The 19,313-nt window shown below is 41.7% G+C and overlaps 1 protein-coding gene across 1 annotated transcript in view; it reads left to right on the top strand.

Moving 5' to 3' along the window:
* Positions 1-1,889: 1,889 nt before the first annotated feature.
* LOC119528971 (prolow-density lipoprotein receptor-related protein 1-like) overlaps positions 1,890-19,313 on the top strand; it is a 49,364-nt gene continuing 31,940 nt past the window's right edge. Inside the window, exons 1-12 of the mRNA XM_037829126.1 lie at positions 1,890-1,965; positions 5,574-5,687; positions 7,003-7,122; positions 7,520-7,777; positions 10,743-10,856; positions 11,946-12,065; positions 13,895-14,020; positions 14,592-14,795; positions 15,511-15,679; positions 15,979-16,147; positions 16,997-17,222; positions 18,648-18,773. Of these exons, the coding sequence (XP_037685054.1) occupies positions 1,890-1,965; positions 5,574-5,687; positions 7,003-7,122; positions 7,520-7,777; positions 10,743-10,856; positions 11,946-12,065; positions 13,895-14,020; positions 14,592-14,795; positions 15,511-15,679; positions 15,979-16,147; positions 16,997-17,222; positions 18,648-18,773 (1,822 nt within the window). The remainder of the gene's footprint in view (positions 1,966-5,573; positions 5,688-7,002; positions 7,123-7,519; positions 7,778-10,742; positions 10,857-11,945; positions 12,066-13,894; positions 14,021-14,591; positions 14,796-15,510; positions 15,680-15,978; positions 16,148-16,996; positions 17,223-18,647; positions 18,774-19,313) is intronic.

Here is a 19,313-nt window from a genome sequence, read left to right as displayed (position 1 = left end):
TAGCTAAGTAAGGGGGCAGGGGGCTTTCTGTGCTGGTGGAAATGTGTCACAGACTCTCATCTTTGTCTATCCTCTCATCCCAAAATGATGTAATTGGGATAAAATTGGATAAAGTGCTTCCAGTCCTTTATATCTATGACCTTATGTTCAACTCCAGTTTAAACCCATCCAATTCTATCTCCCAGTTCAACTGCTTGTTAAAGCATCCTACTCCTGTCACTGATACAGAACTGAAAGGGGTGTGCTGTTGGTTAGGGCTTTTGTAGTGTTACCTCGTGGTACTCTATGTATTTACAGTTTGTTGCTCTCCATCCAAAGCAGACTCACCTCTCCAGAGCTGTCATCACAGACTCAGGGGCATGGAAGGTCTAAATATGCCTAAGTGGCCTGGGAAGACAGGAGACAAAGAAGGAATCCTTTCAAAAATAAAATAAATAAAATAAATAATAAAATAAAATAAAATAAAATAGCCCCTGGAAACTGGCGGGTTGATGTGCTGAGCCCTCTATCGTGAGACTTGCCCTTATGAAGCTCGTTACTGCAAAGGAGAGGCTAAACTTGCATATAATTGTGCCTAAGAGTCTCCCCCTCAGTATCTCTTTGTTGCTCAGATGTGGGCCCTCTCTCTCTCTAACTGAGCCACTTCAGCAGGTGAACTCACTGCCCTCCCCCGTACTTGAGACCCAACTTCCAGGGATGTAAATATCCTTGGCAACGCAGGATATGACTCCGGGGGATGAATCTGGACCTGGCATCGTGGGATTGAGAATATCTTCTTGACCAAAAGGGGGATGCAAAATGAGACGAAATAGTTTCAGTGGCTGAGAGATTTCAAATGGTGTCGAGAGGTCACTCTGGTGGACATTCTTATGTACTATATAGACTACATCTCTTAGGTTTTAATGTACTGGAATAGCTAGAAGTAAATACCTGAAACTACCAAACTTCAACCCAGTAGTCTGGACTCCTGAAGATGATTGTATAATAATGTAGATTACAAGGGGTGACAGTGTGATTGTGAAAAGCTTGTGGATCACACTATCTTTATCTAGTGTATGGATGGATGAGTAGAAAAATGGGGATAAAAACTAAAGGACAAATGGGGTGGGATGGGGGGATGATTTGGGTGTTCTTTTTTACTTTCATTTTTTATTCTTGTTCTGGTTCTTTCTGATGTAAGGAAAATGTTCAGAAATAGATTGTGTTGAAGAATGCATAACTATATGGTCAAACTGTGAACAGCTGATTATATGCCATGGATGACTGTATGGTATGTGAATATATTTCAATAAACCTGAATTAAGAAAAAAAAAAAAAAAGGCAAGAAAATAAATATTTACACTGACTCCAAAAAAAAAAAAAAAAAAAAAAGCCCCTGGAGACCTGTCTCACAGAGATGCCCTCAGTTTGCAGTTCCTGAGCCCTTGTATTTCAAAGCGCACAGGATCAGCGTCCTCAATAAGATTTTCAGGTAATTTGTGTGCACATAAGTTTGAGAAGTCTTTTGTGAAGCGTCGCTGGCCACCCCTACCTTGCCGGTCCCTGGGGCGTCTGCTGTCCCACTGCAAGCGCGGGCCTGGGAGTCGCTGCCGCTCATCCTTCAGGCGTCGCGACGAGATGGGAGCGCGCAGCCGTTCTCCCATAGTGGCCCAGGCTTGGTCGAAGATCGTTCTTCCCCCGGGAGCCGGCGGCTCCACTGAATCCCTCCCCATCGCACCCCACCCTAGCCGTTCCCAATGGGAATCAGGAGGGGGAAATAAAACCCGCCCCCGGCGCACCTTCGCTTCTCTGTTCCTCGCAGCTTCTGGTTTCCTTTGGCGACAGGGGCTCCAGCCCGCAGAAGCCCTCACTGAGCGCGGGGTCTCCCGCGCCCCGTGGTCCCCCCAGGTATGGGGCGCCGGGCGTTCCTGCTCCTCCTGTCGCCAGTGCTGGCCGCGCTGGGCAGTCTCGGGGGCTCCGGTGCGGGTGAGTGGGGCCCGCGGGGCCGGGGCGCCCTCGGACGGGGCCGCACCCCGCTCTGCAGGTTGCGGTGGGGTCGCGCGCTGCAGGGGGCGCTGCAGGGGCGGGAGGCAGAGGGGAACTTGGGGCACCTTCGCTGGGGGTTGCGCAGCGTCCCTCCTCCCTCACTCCCTCTCCAGCCCCCCATTACCCAGTGGCTCTCTATCGAGGGTGTGGGAGGGCTAGGTTGGGCCTTTGGGAGTGGCTGCCCTGGACTCCCCGGGAGCAGGGTGAGCCGCGGGGCGCCCTCCTGCTCGGCACGCCGCGGGGCTATTTCCTCCTCTTTACAAACCTGTAGGGTGGGTTGCAGGGGTGGGTGGGGGTGGGGGGACTCGGAGGACGAATTCGGTGTCTTTCCCTTATCAAATCCCCAAGCTGAGGGAGATGGGCGCTCTCCCTTTACCTGAGTGAGGTGCGCATCCACCCCGCCTAGGCTCTCCTTTCCCCGACGTGGAGGCGGAGTGGGGTTTGCCTTGTTGCCCAGTCTCTGCTGGGTCCCACCACAGAAGTTCCAGCAGGCAGCAGATTTACCCTCTGGGCCCAGGACCTCGCGGAGAGGTGCCTCATTCCGGAAACAGCCTGGAGAAAGTGGGGCTCTGGCCTGAGGTGCAATTAGGAAGCAACTCCGTGCAGCGCTTTTTTGCTAACACTCAGGTGCGCGCAGAATCCGGTGACGGAGCTGTCTTCCAGCAGCGCCTTTTTGGTGCTCATAGTGGTAGTTCCGAGTGTCTAAGGTGGCCCGCTTAACTGAGTTGATTCAGGGTCTCAGGGTGGCTGAAGACACGCAAGGATCACAAGGGGTGAAGCCAGTGGCTGCTGACTTAGTTAGGAGGTGCTTGGCGTGGTCAGACAACCAGGCCTGCAGGTTTGCTGATCCCGCCCCCGGGGCGCCCCTGCTTGGCCCCGCCATGGAGGGAAGCCCGATGTTAAGTAGTTTTAACTTTTACAGACTCTTTCTTGGTCTGGTTGCTTCGAATCAGTTCTGAGGAGGCGCCCTTCAGCATCTGAGTTGAGTTCTTCTCCCAGATGGGATTGTAGTCCTCAGAAATTTTGACTAACCTGGTCTTACATTTCTGTTGTGACAGGGAGCCTTTCCTCTGTGTGGTGTATTCCCTCAGCTTCTGAAACAGGATTTAAAGTTACTTGTCTTTTTACTGAGAAATGTTTTGCAGCACCTTCTAGCATGAAGGCATGTTTACAATGTCTATTTTAGCACAGCACCTGATAATTGTATTTTGAATATTGACAGACTATGAGAAAGCTACTGTAAATTTAATATGTAAATAAATGCATTAGTACATTTCTTATTTATTCACAGCAAGCATTCTACTTAAATTTGAAAAGTGATGTTTGAGCCCTCTCTGAAGATGATGTGTAGAATCCTTATGCAGTTTTGGTCCCCAGATTGAGAATCACCAGGGCAAAATATTGTCCAAGATATGACTCACCAAGCAATGTGAGTCCTGAAAGGCTGACTGCAATCTAATTGGGATCCTTCCTGAAGATTTTGCTGGGAGAGGTAGCAAAAGTGTCAACAATTTAAGGGAATTGATTTGGCAGGTGCTGTGCCAGGTCAACTTTGCGCTCATTTAATCCTTGAATCTTCCTCTTAGGATCACTTATCTATTAGCCTCTTTTTATAGACAAGAAAACTAAGGCCCACAGACAGAAAGTAATGCTCTGAGGTCACAGTTCTAATAAGTGGTCCAACCAAAACTCCAGCCAAGTAGCCTGGTAACTGAGCCTGTGCCTCCCATACCAACTTTGCTAATATTGACTAAGCTCAACTTCATAGTTTTGTTCCAGCCAAGTGAGATGGCCTGAATGGTACATGAATAGATGGCAACGTTGTTAGCTAGTTCTTAATAATCACTATTCTTTGAGTATTTTATTTAGAATACTTTTTATGTCAGAGTTTTAAAACAAATCATTAAATTATTTTAAAAGCACTGTCTCAGCAGGATACAAGTGAGCCTACAACATGATCCCTTACCAAAAGGAGATGTCATCTATGCAATCCGTCATCGTCCGCTTGCATTGCACAGATTGTCCCTGGGAGTTGGACTTGCTGGGCCTTCACTGCATCTTGTAGAGACATCCACTAGTACAGAGCATGTGACTTATGTTTTACAGGAACAAAGTATTATGGTTCCTAGGATTGGCTCTTCTCTCTGAAAGTTAGGATGGTGTAGTATATTAGTTATAGGCAGGCTTTCCTGCTGCTTCCCTCTGAAGACCACATTCAACTTCAGTTTTATTTTTGACCATTAAGAATTCAAGGTTAATAAACACAAATGCATGCCTTGAATAAAATTAGTAGTATAAATCAATCTTTTGCAAATAACTGAAAAACTTATAAATATTTGTATCCAGGCCAGTAGAGACAGTCTAATAAAGATGTTACGTAGAACCAAAAATGCCAACCTCACTTTTTTTCAGGCATATTTTTTAACTTTACTAGATAGTGCAAAGTTATTTTCTGAAACAAAATAAAATTATTTTCAATACAAGTAGAATGCAAGAAATCTTCTTGTTCCACATCTTTACCAACACTTGGCTTGGCTTTAGCAGAATTTGAAATTACTGCCAATTAGTTTCCTGGGGCTGCTGTAACAAGGTACCACAAACTGGATGTGTTGTCTCACAGTTCTGGAGGTTAGGAGTCTGAGATCAAGGCAAGTCCATGCTCCCTTTTAGGTTTCTCTCCCGGCTTCTGGTGGCCCCAGGTATGCCTTGGTTTGTGGCCGCATAACTCCAGTCTCCGTCTTCACATGACCTTTTACCCTTGTGTGTCTGCTCCCCTTCTCAAAAGGCACTGGTCATATTGGATAAAAGCCCACCCTAATCCAAAAATTTTTTAACTAAAAAATTAATTGAAAATCCTCATTTTTTAAATTAAATTTTTTTTAAATTAGAGACTTTGTAGAAATTCATGAAGAAAATAGAGTTCCCATATACCACCCCCCTACACACTCACAGTTTTCCCTGTTATTAATACATCATGTTAGTGTGGTAGTTTTGTTATCGTTGATGAAACAATTTATTATGATTATGACTATTCTATAGTCCATAGTTTACATTAGGATTCACTATGTTGTATAGTCCTATGGGTTTTATTTCTTTTTTTTTTTTTTAACATTTTTATTCTAATAACATACATGCAATCTAAAATTTAAGTTTACCTTCCCCAATCTCATTTTAAGATGTGTCTATACCTGTCTAAAAGTAAACTAGAGTCAAGTACTTTAAGCCTAAAACTCTAACCTTGTATGCATTCATACTCTGAACGTTTAAGACAAAACCAGAGCTGGAAGAATTATTAATGTCTCCTTCAGCACAAACGTAAGGCTGCCTCACTCTAACAGGAGGGCAGGGAGGTAAAGACAAATCCACACCACCAGAAAGCCCTGGTTCCCAAGGAACATCGCTGCCTTCCCCAGGTGGGTTCCAGGACGTTAGCTGAAGGAAGGTCTTCCCAAATGTCCTTTGACTGCAGCTTTTCATGAAAAGGTGCTCTCTTGTGCACAAGGAAGCCTGGACCTCTCGTGACTCTGCTTCTTGGTCATCCAATGCAGATGAAGTGAAGTGTAACGTGACGCAGCAAGCTCCGTGTGGTGAAAAATGCATTCCTGTGGCTTGGCTCTGCAACGGGGAGCAGGACTGCCCGGATGGGAGTGACGAGCAGTGTGGTAAGTGCCTCTCGCTCCTGTGCCATTTTCTCACCTCTATCTGGCCGTCTTTTTCCATCAACTTGGTTGACCGTGTCAATTCTCGTGGTTTCTTGCCTTCTTAGTGGATATTCATAAATGGTGGATGTTCTGGGTTGTTGCAGGCATTTACTGGGCAGGGATGTTTCTTCAAATGTTGGTAGCACCATTGTCAGAACAAGTGGAAGGTCAGTTGGGATGGAAAATCCAGCGACAGTCTGGCTCCGCACCTTAAAATCAGGCTTTCACATCTGCACCACTGTTACTCAACCTGGAATAATGCAGATATTCCTTTATAGGGATCTATTGCAATACCCTGTACACCCAATTATTTATATACAATAAACTAGTTAAGCTCCATAGGCTTAGAGATTTTATGAACTGAAAACCAATTTTGAAAATTAAGTGCAAATAAAACTGTGAATCCAATAAAAGCCAAGCTAACCATTTGTCACATCTTACTGCAAGAGTGCTCAAGTTTCTTTGTGCCAAGGGTGCTCAAAGTCTCAGAAGGGATGCCATACACATCTTGGGGTGGTCACATCCTGCAAGGAATTTAATATGAGGAAAATTTGATACTAAAACATGTAATATTACAGGTTAGAGTAAAATTTCACACTTACTGAAATGACTTGTGCTCTGTGTCTCTCCCTCCCACCTACACCCAAGTTTATCTGCTTTAGCCAGTAGGCACACTTAAGCAGAAATAGCTGAATGTCTAATTAGACAAAAAGTAACAACTCTCACGTTGTCTTGCATCTTAATATAGTATCAAACACCAAAGGAATCCCAAGACATGAATCTATAAAACTGCGCTGTACAGCAGCCACTAGCCACATGTGACAATTATATTTAAGTTTAAATAAACTGAAAATTAAATTCAGTTATCCTGTCACACTTGCTACATTTCAAGGGCTCAATAGCCACATATGATGATATAAAACTTGGACTACATAGATATAAAACACTTCCATAGGCACAAAAAGTTTTATTGGATAATGCTCTTCTAGAAGAAAGATGAGAAGGCTAGGCTTTATTGGGATGCTGGGTGATTGTCGCCTGGTAAGGTAGGGGTACTGTGTGATATTGTCAGGGATAACATGAAAAGGACTTAGCAAGTTCACAGTTGACTTCAGTGGCAAATTGGGAATTAATTGTTTCTTTGCTAACTAAAATAAATGAAATAATATGATTCATATAATGAAATAATATGAAACCCAAGTTAAAAAAAACTGCTGGTGTCTTGACAAACATGCTTTCTTTCTGTTGCTTCTCCAATGCTGCCGCCCAACCTCAGAGGAAATATGTCACGGCCATCCACAGGCCTGGCAGTGTGATGATGGGAAGTGTGTTTCTATTAGCTGGCTTTGTGACGGGGTTGGTGACTGCTCTGATGGCTCTGATGAGGTTAACTGTGGTACGTACAACTTTTGTTTACCTTCAGTCATATTCTCTCTCTAAGTTCGTAGCATTTATTAATATCAACAGCATGAAGTGAAACAAGCAAGCCACTAAATAGTCTTATGTCGTATGTGTAAACCCATCTGTTAAATTCTCTGTTGCTACAAATGACTTTTTCACTCACTTCTTCAGTTTTCAGGACTACCTAAAATAAAAATAAGTGTTAGCCTTCTTGACTTTTTTAAGGGTGAAACTTTTTTGGAGGGTGAAACTTCAGTATACAAAGAATGGCATGTCTCCAATGGCTAGCCGCCCTTTCAAGTCTTGATTTTCTCTAGGCAAACTCCATGAGCAAGTCATACATACCTAAATAAAGAAACAAGCCCATAGTTCAGCATGTCTAGCTTACTGAGCCAACCCCTGCCTTTTAAACATATTGGCAGCATGTCCGGACCAAAAAATCCAGTGTCCAGGAAATTCTCGGTGTCTTGATGCTTGGGAACTCTGTGATGCCCATCAGGACTGTGAAGATGGGGTTGACGAGGTGTACTGCCCCCAGGACCACTGCCCGGCTGGCCAGTGGCAGTGCAAGAACAAGATGTGTGTCATGGCCAGCTGGAAGTGCAATGGCGTCAACGACTGTGGGGACTCTTCTGATGAGGAAGTGTGCGGTGAGTCTTGCTTCCCTCTTTCCACTTAAAGGGCAGGTTGTACTCTGTGGGCTGCTTGGCTGCATTTTAATTCTATGACTGAATCTGCCATCCTCTATCTAAAAACAGGATGTTTCCTAGCAATAACCGACACTTAGCTATCCATGGAAACGTAAAGCAGTGCTTGAAGGGTAACGCTGCAAGGGATGCTCTTAAGCATTGCCTAGAATGTTCCATCAATTCCATTATGGCCATGCCTGGAACACTTGTGCACCAGTATGGGAAGGGAGCCCCTAATAGATGTCTCATGCCCCTGTGCAGTGAATATGGAAGGGAGAAAATCCTCATTAAAGGAGGGAAAACTCCATGTACTTGGTGAGTTACTGCATGGCTTTCCTTTACGCCACATGCACAATGTAGTAGTCCCTCAGACTTCCCAGTGAACCATAATCCCATTAAATCTTTCCCAGAGTTAAATCTGCAACAATTAATATTTTCATAGTCTAACTTTAAAAGAAATAAAGTGAAAACTGGTTTCTTAGAGAATGCTTCTTTTTGGGCCAGTGTTGACTGACTTTAATAGTATCTCAACTAGAACTATTTAATACTCTTCAATAAAGTTTTTTTAAAAATTGTGGATATATATATATATATATATATATATATATATATATTTCCCATTTCAAGCATTTTTCAGTGGTATTAATTATATTCACAATATTGTGCTACCATCAACATCATCCATTATCACAACTTTCTCATGACCCCACACAGAAACTCTATGCCTATTGAGGAAACACTCCCCATTCCTTCCTCCCTCTGGGAACCTCTAATATAAGTCCTGTGTCTATGAGTTTGCTTATTCTAGATATTTCATACAGGTAGAATTGTACAATATTTGTCCTTTTGTATCTGGCTTATTTCATTCAAAATAATGATTTTAAGGTTCATCCATGTTGCAGTATATATCAGAACATCATTCCCTTTTACAGCTGAATAATATTCCATTGTATGTATATAGCACTTTTTTTATCCATTTATCAATTGATGGACTCTTGAGTTGCTTCCACCTTTTAGCTATTGTGACTAAAGCTGCTGCGAACATGGATGTATAGTTATCTCTTCAAGTTTCTGTTTTCAATTCTTTTGTATATACCTAGAAGTGGAATTGCTGGATTATATGGTAATTTTATGTTTATCTTTCTGAGGAACTGCCACATTGTTTTTTTTCCACAGTAGCTGCAGTATTTTACATTCCCACCAGGAGTGAACGAGGGTTCCAATATCTCTACATCCTCACCAATACTTCTTGTTTTCTGTTGTTTAAATAATAGCCTCTTTAATGGGTGTGAAGGATACTTCATTGTGGTTTTGATTTTGTATTTCCCCAATGGCTAATGATGTTGAGCATCTTTTCATGTGCTTATTGGCCATTTGTGTATCTTCTTTGGAATGTCTATTCAAGTACTTTGCTCATTTTCTAATTGGGTTGTTTGTCTTTTTTGTTGTTGCATTGTACAAGTTCTTTATATATTATATGCTGGATAGTAAGCACTTTCAAAGATACGATTTGCAACTATTTTCTCCCATTCTGTAGGTTTCTACAGGTTGTCTTTTCACTATCATGGTATGTCCTTTGTCACATAAAAGTGTTTAGTTTTGAGGAAGTCCAGTTTATTTTTTCTTTTCTTACTTGTGCTTTTGGTGTTCTAAGAAACCATTGCCAAATCTAAGGTCATGAGGGTTTTCCCGTAATCGTTTTATGATTTTAGCTCCCAGGTTTAGGTCCTTGTTCCATTTGAGTTAATTTTTATGTGTGGTGTGAAGTAGGGTTCCAACTACATTCTTTTGTGGCAGAGATTCAGTTTTCTCAGCACCATTTGTTGAAGAGACTATTCTTTCCTTTGGCATCCTTGTTGAAAATTAGTTGGCCATAGATGTGAAGGTTTATTCTGGATTCTTATTCCATTCCGTTGGTCTCTATGCCTATCTTTTTGCAAATGCTATATACTGTTTTGCTAATTGGAGCTTGGTAGTAAGTTTTGAAATTGGGAAGTGTGAGACTGTCAAATTTGGTCTTCTCTCTAAAGATTATTTTGGTTATTTGGGGCCTCTAGCAAGAGCATATGACTTGAGGACCAGCTTTTCCATTTCTATTTTATTAAAAAAGGCTGCTGGAATTTTAATAGCATTGAATCTGCAGATCCCTTTGTGTAGTAATGGCATCTTAACAATAATAAGTCTTTCACCCCATGAACGTGGGTGGTCTAACCATTTATTTAGATCCTCTTTAATTTTTTTCAGGAGTGTTTTATAGAGTTCAATGTATAAGTCTTTCCCCTTCCTCTTTAAATTTATTCCTGGATTTATTTTTCTTTTGGATGCTATTGTCAGTGGAATTATTTTCTTAATTTCCATTTCAGATTGTTCATTGTTGGTGTGTAAAAGCACAGCTGATTTCTGTATTGATCTTGTACCCTGCCACTTTGATGAATTCATTTAGCAGCTCTAATAGCTTTTGTGTGATTCTTTGAGATTTTATGCATAAAGGATCATGTCATCTGTGAATAGAGAGTTTTACTTCTTTCTCTCCAATTTGGATACATTTTTATTCCCTTTTCTTGCCTAATTGCTCTGCCTAGAACTTCCAGAACAATGCTGAATAGCATTGGTGAAATTGAATGTCTTTGTCTGGTACCTGATCTTAGGGGAAAGCTTTCAGTCTTTCACCATTGAATATAAAGTTAGCTGTGGGTCAGTAGCTTTAATACTACTTCAATCAATGCCTAGCTGTCTTAATATCTTTTTAAAAAAATCATCTTGAGTCCTAATTCCTTGAAAAATTTGCTTAAATAGATACAACACTGTTTCCTACCTAGAATAGCCTGTGCTATACAGATATTGCCACCTTACCCACTGAATAAGTTGTCTATTCTTCCCCTCCTTCTGAGTATTAATGAAAAAGGATGTTGAACTTGCTACACAGCTTCCTGTCCACCAGGGATGCTTAGATGCGATGAAGGAAGATGCATCCTAGAATCTCAGATGTGTAATGGGGAAGCAGATTGTACAGATGGTACTGATGAACCCGCGACATGTGGTAAGAAACCTCTTGCTTTGCTTAAGATGGGAGGGGGGAGAGTAAGATTAAATAACTTAATATCTTAGTTACCATAAGGGTCTACTCTCCAAGAAAATGCTCTGACTAAAACTTGTTTATAAGCTATTGTCCTTCAGTGAAGAGTCCCTTACACTTTACAAGTTCCAGCCCTTGGCTCTGTTCTTTTGAGTGTGAGCTAAGATTACCTGCACTGTAAAACTTTTTGGACTCTTCATTTCATAGCTTGAGGGTCATAGACTAGCAAAACTCCTCAAACTATACTGCTTCTAAAATTCTAGAATAAAGAACACAGACTATGCCACTGAGGAGCATATCATTTGTTCAAAGCAAAATGGAGAATTGTCTAAGGGTTTAACAGAGAAAGGAATTAGCAAGTACATCTCCTAGTGAGGAGAGCAACTACTGAGCAATCAGCTGTGACTTTTTATCCCTTGTGATCCTCACCAGAAGAAACAGTGATGGTTTGGGGGGAAGTGGGGAAAGGGCATCTTCCCTTGTCCCCCAACCCAGGATATTTTGTCATCTCTCTCTCTGATTTCCCACAAAACATTTGGTCTTACATATGAATGACAAGACCTCTTTAGTACTGTTAAAGGCTCTCAAAGAAACTTTTTACCAAGGGAATAAAAACATGTAATACTGAAAGCATAAACAATGGGACAGAGTTCGGGTTTCTGATCCCATATATAAATTCATTAGGATTGGTAAATTATCCTACCGCTTCTTGAGGTCAGGGTTCCAGTCACCCTTAAATCCTAGAGAAAATAGATGAAAGCTTGCCAGCCCATCTGCGGGTGGACAATATACCAACACTTGATATTGTCCAGGTAGTCAGCCTAGAAAGAAATACCATTTCCCTGCTCCCCGGAGTCCATCTTTGCCTCTTCTACAGCCTAACCCCAGACCTCCCCATTCCTAGGCAGGAGGGAGGGGTCTAAGGTTATCCTTAAACCATTGTCTATTCCTTGCACAAGTATAGAGGGCATGTGACACCAAACAGCATAACATGTGTTTGTAATAACATCTCTGCTGTGTTCAGTCTGCTGACAGCTGCCCTGTCTCCGCTAGGTAAAAACTGCTCTCTGGACAATGGAGGCTGCGAAGGGCAGTGCAGTGACACAAGCTGGGGTGTGCAGTGTGTATGTGGAGCTGGATGGCAGTTACGGCCTGACGGTCAGAGCTGTGGAGGTCAGAGCTCATTTGGCTCCTCCTTTTTTTCAGGGGAATTGCAGGTCATCGTTGCCTCATGAGAAAGTGCTACATTTAGCACCCTTCTCTTATAGAGCATAAAGATTTCTGTTGTGGAAGAAATACACTTGTCACTTCATGGTCATGCCTAAGGTTGATGGCCGGGTGGCAGGGCAGATTCTGAAATCAGAGCCCATTGTATGTTGGTTCTTGCTTGCTCTTGCTGGGTGATCTTATCCAAGTCACTGGGTCCTTCTGAGTCTCATTTCTCCCCTTTGTAGAATGGGATTAATGACACCAGAGTGACTGATAAACTTCATACATCCTTACTATTAAGTAATAATCTGAATGGGTGATGGCCATTACCTTGTATCACTTAACCATAAAAATATGTCATAGTATTTGTTCCAGTTTGCTAATGCTGCCATTATGAAAAATACCAGAAATCAATTGGATTTTATAAAGGGGGTTTATTTGGTTACACAGTTACAGTCTTAAGGCCATAAAGTGTCCAAGGTAAGGCATCAGCAATCGGGTACCTTCACTGAAGGATGGGCAATGGCATCTGGAAAACCTGTCATCTGGGAAGGCACGTGGCTGGCGTCTGTTCTGGGGTTCTGGTTTCAAAATGGCTTTCTCCCAGGATGTTTCTCTCTAGGCATCTGGGGGTGTTGTGTTAGTTTATTCCAGGCAAACTCTGGAGCAAAAGTCTACTTTCAACTGCCATCTCCAAAATGTCTCTCTAAGCTGCTGCAGCATCTGGGCCTGTGTGGCTCTTTTTTAAAGTACTTCAATGATCTAATTCAGAACCACCCTGAATGGGTGGGCCAACACCTCCATGAAAATTATCCAATGAAAGGTCTCACCCACAGTTGATTGAGTCACATTTCCATGGAAACAATCAATAGGTTCTAACCTAATCAACACTAATACATCTGTCCCCACACGATTGCATTGAAGAACATGGCATTTTGGGGGAGCATAATACATTCAAACCCACACAGCATTTTGTTACAATGTGACAAACAAGGTAAAGGATTTATTGTCCTGATGCTTTGGCCTGAAGGGTAGATATGCTTTGCTACCTCCATCTTGGTCGATGAGTCCTCCTTAATAGTTCCCTCTCTTTTCATGGGGTTACCTGCAGAGGTGGGAAGGATACAAGAGAAACATGACTTGACTGGCCACAGGGCTTGACTTGTAGCTATACCTTGATCACCCTTCTCCTAGGATGGGAAGGCACTCTTCTATTTCAGGACCCTGTGGTTTTGGAGCAAGAATGTTTTTCTGGCAGTTCCCCTAAGGAAACATATTCCTTTCTGCTAAACAACAAAAAAAAAACAAACAAAATAAAACTCTATTAATCTTGTGAGTCACCCTCTAAAGGGTCCCTGCTATGGGGCTTTGAGAAACAACAGCACCTTATCTAAATTCTGCCAGTTATACCTGTGAGGCTTAAGCCTTTTCCGTCTTCTTGAATGAGTTGTCCTATGGAATTAGTATTGAATGATACACACTGACATTTGTCATTCTAAATTAGACTCTGGCTGACTTCATGAGTGACGTGTCTCCAAGAATGTTGCCAGGGCAACATAGATCTGTATTCTGCACCAGCCAAATATCTGGGGTCCCATATCGATGTTTCTACGGAGCAAAATTCAAGCGAGTAGGAATTCTGTGAAGGCTGGGACTCTATGTACTCCAGTCCCTGGCACAGTGATTTCCATGTAGTAGCATTCAGTAAGCATCTGAGAAGTGAGCCAAAAGAACAAAAATCCTGAAGCTATTGTTCCTGGCTCTTCTCTAACTTCCTGCTTCTCTGCCATCAGATATAGATGAGTGCTCTATGGGATATGGTCCTTGTGGACAGCTATGTCATAATGTACCTGGCTCCTACTTCTGTGACTGTATTCAGGGTTACCAGCTCCACAATGGCACAGACTGTCAAGTTACAGGTGAGATTCAATACCTGAAGCAAAGTCTAACTCCTACTTTATTTTTTATCAGTAATTACAAATCAAAATGGGATAGATAATTCATTTTAAGGTCCAGGATTAGAACCATGACTTTATTCTTTCCATAAAGAAGCTGAGTTAGAGTACTGTTTACCCAATTTGAGGGTCTGTTGCTATTAAATGTGAAGACTTAGTCTATGGGCTATAAAACTAGGTGCTCTAGAGATTGAAGTGACATAATCTTAACTTGGCCTCTACTTGAGCACTTGATTACATTTGGCTATTGTGTGTGAGTCATTGAGAGGAAATATGTCTAAGTGGCGAGAGGGACTGAATCTGAAATGAAATAAGGTAGTAAAGTTCAAGATTAGTTTTAATGCATTAGAGTTCATAGGGAGAGAGACCGTCCAAGTTGGTCAACTAGAAGTCCTCAGACACTCCTTAGTCCAGACTTCAAGGATAAGTAGATCGGGGGCTGGAGGTTTAGGAGAGGGAGAAGTACAACATCTTTAGTTGGGAATGGTGTGCATGAAAGTTTCAAAGGATTATCACTACCATACTTTTATTGCAGGTGATGCTATTAAAATTCTTATAGCGGCCGATAAAGAGCTTGGTATCCTAGATGGAGGAACAGGCATCCACGAGACACTGCTGCGTACAAAATCAAGGCCTCGTTCTGTTGCGTATGATCTTGAAAGACACACGTACTTCTGGGTGGATGAAGTCTTAAACGTGTTTGTTCTTGGGAAGTTGACCTCTGTCCCTCTCTATCCGGGTATATGTATTGCTATTAAGAGCCCTTGCTTTTTGTTTCTACTTTAAACATAGCATAAGAGCCATATGTATTCATCCAGATGCCGTCTTTTGTAACTAATTTGTCACAAAGCATCAAGTACGTAGTATCCAGATTTGAGATAAGATTGTGGTAGTTTGGCTGCACTGGAACATGGTAGAGCATAACTCGAGTCAAGAAATGGCTATTAAGTAGGACAGAAAGTCTTGGGAACATGGGCTCAGGCCTAAATTAGTTCTAGCCTCATCATTAGGTACATGCCCTTGGGTGAGTTCTTAGTCCCTTTGGATGACCTCCTATAAAAAATGGGAAGCAGCACTTGCTTCGCTGGGTGAGTGTGGGGATTGCACTTAATGATGCATGTGAAATACTTAGCATAGTGTTGGGCACATTGAAGTGCTCTGTTAGCAATTACGAGGGAGCATTAATAGCAATTCACTGGAAACTTCTATAATAAATAGTGCCTGAAACTGAGGCCACATTCTCTTGGTTTCTTTGTTTATGCTTCTGCTAAGGTACTTCTATTCTACCCATAGTATATTGGAAGCCCTATTGAACATTTCTAGCTGCTACTTCCTTGGTCCTGTTTGCTTCATTGTATAGCTTGGAATCAGAAGATGTAGAGTTTTGTCCCAAGCATAGGGTAAGATAGGCACAGAAGAATGCAGAAACGTAACATTGTCTCCTGTGTCTCTAGAACTTAAAACAGTGAACAGCATCTCTGTGGACTGGTTCACGGGACAACTATATTGGGCCAGCAGCTACGCAAGGGTCATCTGTGCTGGCTTAAGTGATGGCAGAGGCTACGTCAAAATCTTGGAAAAGGATCTCATACCAGAGCAGCTAATAGTGTTTCCTGCAAAGAAGTAAGTAGTGTTTCTTTGGGAGTATATCCAAAATCACTGGTTATCGTAGACATTTAAGATAAGAGAGCACATCAGCCTTTTGCAACTTACTTCTTATTTGCTCCCCAAACTTCTTAATTTTGAAGTCTCAATCAAATATTATAGGCCAAATGTTTAAATACACTGAGTCTAGAAGCCAAAAAGCAGTGCCACCATACGAGACTGATATGAGAGCCGAGGCGGTCCCCTTCTGCCAAATAACACGTGCATGGGTGCAACTAAGGGAATTCTCTAACATCTTGCACTCTCGCTTTTCTCAGGTACTTGTACTGGGTAAATCAAGGTGAAAAAGATACAAGGACTATCGAAACGGCAGGGATGGATGGGTCTGACAGGAAGGTGCTTGTGGTTGTAACTGGGGAGGAACCTTTTGGACTGACACTAGACCATGTAACTGGCAGGCTGTACTGGATCAGTGAATATAAACAGGTACTGCAGATAGTTCCAGAGGAAAAAGTAAACCCTTTGTTGGGGGCTTGATGTTGACTCTATGGGTAAGTACAGAGCTCTTGTAAGTCTTGCACCAATTTAATGAAGTATCATCTTCTGGCCATGAAAACTGAGAGAATCATAGTTTCTCTAGGGCAGAGCCATATGGCGTCAATATAGGTTGGGTGTCTTAGTGTCACTTTCTTAAACACTCTACAGTCAAACCAAGTTAGCACTGAAATTTCCTGGTAGCATAAGTCATGTTTTATATTGTATCTAGGATACCAGAGCTTTCAAGATGGCACACAACTTCCTTGAAAGCATACAGTTACTTACATGCTTCAGTGCCTGCTACTCAAATTTCTAGGTCTTTATAATATTGCAATTCATGTTACCTTGTTTGGGGGAACATGAAAATCAAAGACCAGTATGACATGAGAGCTGAAATCATAGACTTGTGGGTCATGTTTTTAGGCCTGTTACTTTCTAACTATGACCTTGGCTAGTCATGGTGCCTCTTTGAGCTCCTGAGAATTTCACACTCTGAAAACAGGTAGAATACCTACCTCATAGGGCAGTTTGAGAGTGTAGTTAAAGGATTTGGTGCAAAGCCTGGGTGCAGACAGTAAGTTATAGTAATTACTTGTACAACACATCTGTGATCTTAATTTGTACAAGAAACATCAGTCCAATCCACTGGCTTTGGTATCCACAAATCTTTAGATGAGTTCACCTCTATTGAGTGATATCACTTGAAGATATTTAATCAGTGACCCAGAAACTGAGGTGACACTGATATAGTACCTCTTGGTAATGCCGCTGTGTTCTCCTGAGACTCTGACCCTTCAGTCCATAGAGATGGTAAAAGTGGACAGCAGTGGGAGGTACACCTTTCCTGAGGTCTTCTTGGAAGATGAAAATCCAGTTGGACTAGCTGTATTTGAGAACTGCTTCTTCTGGGCAAATGGAATGCAACTGTTTCATTCCTTGCCCCACAACCCAAAGAAGAGAGAGGTGCTGTTAAATGCCTCTGTGTCTGCTTTCTCGGTCCTCCACAAATTCCAGCAGCCTAGAAGTAAGTAAATGGCTTGCTTTTATATGCTTATGAATCAGAATGTACACTAAATGGAAACGGCCTATAATTACTACCTTAGCAAGTTGCAACTTGCTGTTTTAAGGTGGGGGAAATGTCCTGGGTATCATTCCAGACTTACACAGCACTTCTGAGTAAAATAAACTGGACAAAAGCATCTACTGGGAAACTCATTCTAGGCATGTTCCTTGTGTCTGTCCAATGCATTGGCCAGGTTTTTAATGTCTGAAATATAAAAAATATTGGGACGAAAATAAAGCTGTTCACAGGAGTAGAATAGCTTATTTGCTGACAGAAAATTGAACCAAGCCTGGTGTCCTGCCAGTAGAAAGAAGTCAAATATTCACTAAGTTAAAAGCTTTTGCTAACCTCAACTTGTATGTTGGCTCGAACTCAAACAATTCTTTCTAAATAGGTTTGAGAAACTAACAAAAGTAGAGAGACCCTAGATCACTATGTACAGTTGATTCTTATGATTTATGGTGGTTATGTTCTATAAAGTCATCACAAACACTGAATTAGCAAATACTGAAGCATTGCTTCTAGGGGAAATAAGGAATTAGTTTCTGGCTAGCCTCTGGTCAAATTTTTGTAGGCCAACCAATACATAACCTTGTTTTATGTGCAGTTTGGTCTAAAGACACCTTATTTAATATATATTATTGATTCATTAACGTTGAACTCATGGCCAACAGCACTGTAACTCATGCTGAATGAAGCTGTCTACCACACATATTTTCTCTGTAAGGCACATCACAGCCTTCTTGCACACAGGAACACTAGTTAACATTTCAGCACTATGCTCAGGGGCCATTTTAAACAGCAAAATCACCAACAAACAGTACAAAAATCTGACAAATGTGGCAGTAAATATGCCACAAAAAGGACACGTTTACAGTATGAGAGCTGAAATAAAAGGCAGAGCATTGCCTTGTTTGATGTTCTGGTCAGCTGGGAGTGTGCACGTAGGATGACCCAAAAATTCCCTGCTCTTCATAGGTCCATGAATGACTGTGAAAGTGCCATAAGTATTGCTTCAATTAGAAATAAATTTCATTGAGTAGGTGAATTTGGAAATAAAGAGTCCGTGATTAACGAGGATCAACTGTACCTCTGAGTCTTCCATAAACACATCAGGCAGTCATTTGCCTTAACTCTCAGGGAGAAGATGCTGCTGGTTGAAGCTTAGTTTGCCCTAGCCTGTAATAGACAGGCAGCTGTCACTATCTGGAAGACAGTCAGGAGACCATAACAGTTCAAAGTTCAGCACACCTAACACAGAAGGTAACAAGTATACTGGGATTCCTGTTAAGGCAAAAATGACTTAACTTTCCTTGAGTATTGTTTTGTACTAGTGTGGATAAACAAAACTGAAGCTATATCTAATGCGTTTCTATTTTAAAATAGGCAGATACCCAACATGTGTTCCCGGTTCTTGTAGCCATTTATGTCTCCTGTCCCCTGTCCATCCGAAGGGCTACAAGTGTGCTTGTCCTGAGGGTATGTTTCTTTCACCTTCTGGTACATGTAGTGGTAAGTATTGGGGTAAAATGGGCTTGGCTTAAGAGGACACATTCCATGATAGGCCTGGAAATAAGATAGTATCCATTTCTGGATCTCTTTTATACTGACAGCCAACTTTGATTAGTTTAAAAGAAGGAAGAAAATAGCTTACACCAGTCATTTTTACATATGCAAAAAATTAGTCAATTAAATTCAGTTGGCATGAGAAATAAATCCTATAGTCTAATGGCTGTTGTTTGTAAGCAGGGTGTCTACTTCAGTATTCTTAATGTAAGTCCATCAGTTTGTTGTTCTTCAAAAAATTAAAGGCTATGTAATGCACTGGGCATAGGATAGTCAACTTACTTGACTTTCTCTATAGAGGCTTTAGGAATAAAGGATGTAGATGTGTTTATCATCTCTCCACCTTCAAAACATGCAGCTCATGATGGGTAGCCACTGAAAGAGATCACTGAAAGAGATAATAAGCTGTTGTGTTAAACTCAGGACTGCAGCTTAAGTTGTATTTTGTATGTTATATTTACAATTAAGCTCAAATACCTGAGTCAC

Source organism: Choloepus didactylus, chromosome 3 (genome assembly GCF_015220235.1).
Source record: "Choloepus didactylus isolate mChoDid1 chromosome 3, mChoDid1.pri, whole genome shotgun sequence".
Lineage (NCBI taxonomy): Eukaryota > Metazoa > Chordata > Mammalia > Pilosa > Megalonychidae > Choloepus > Choloepus didactylus.
This window is presented reverse-complemented; position numbering and strand designations above follow the sequence as displayed.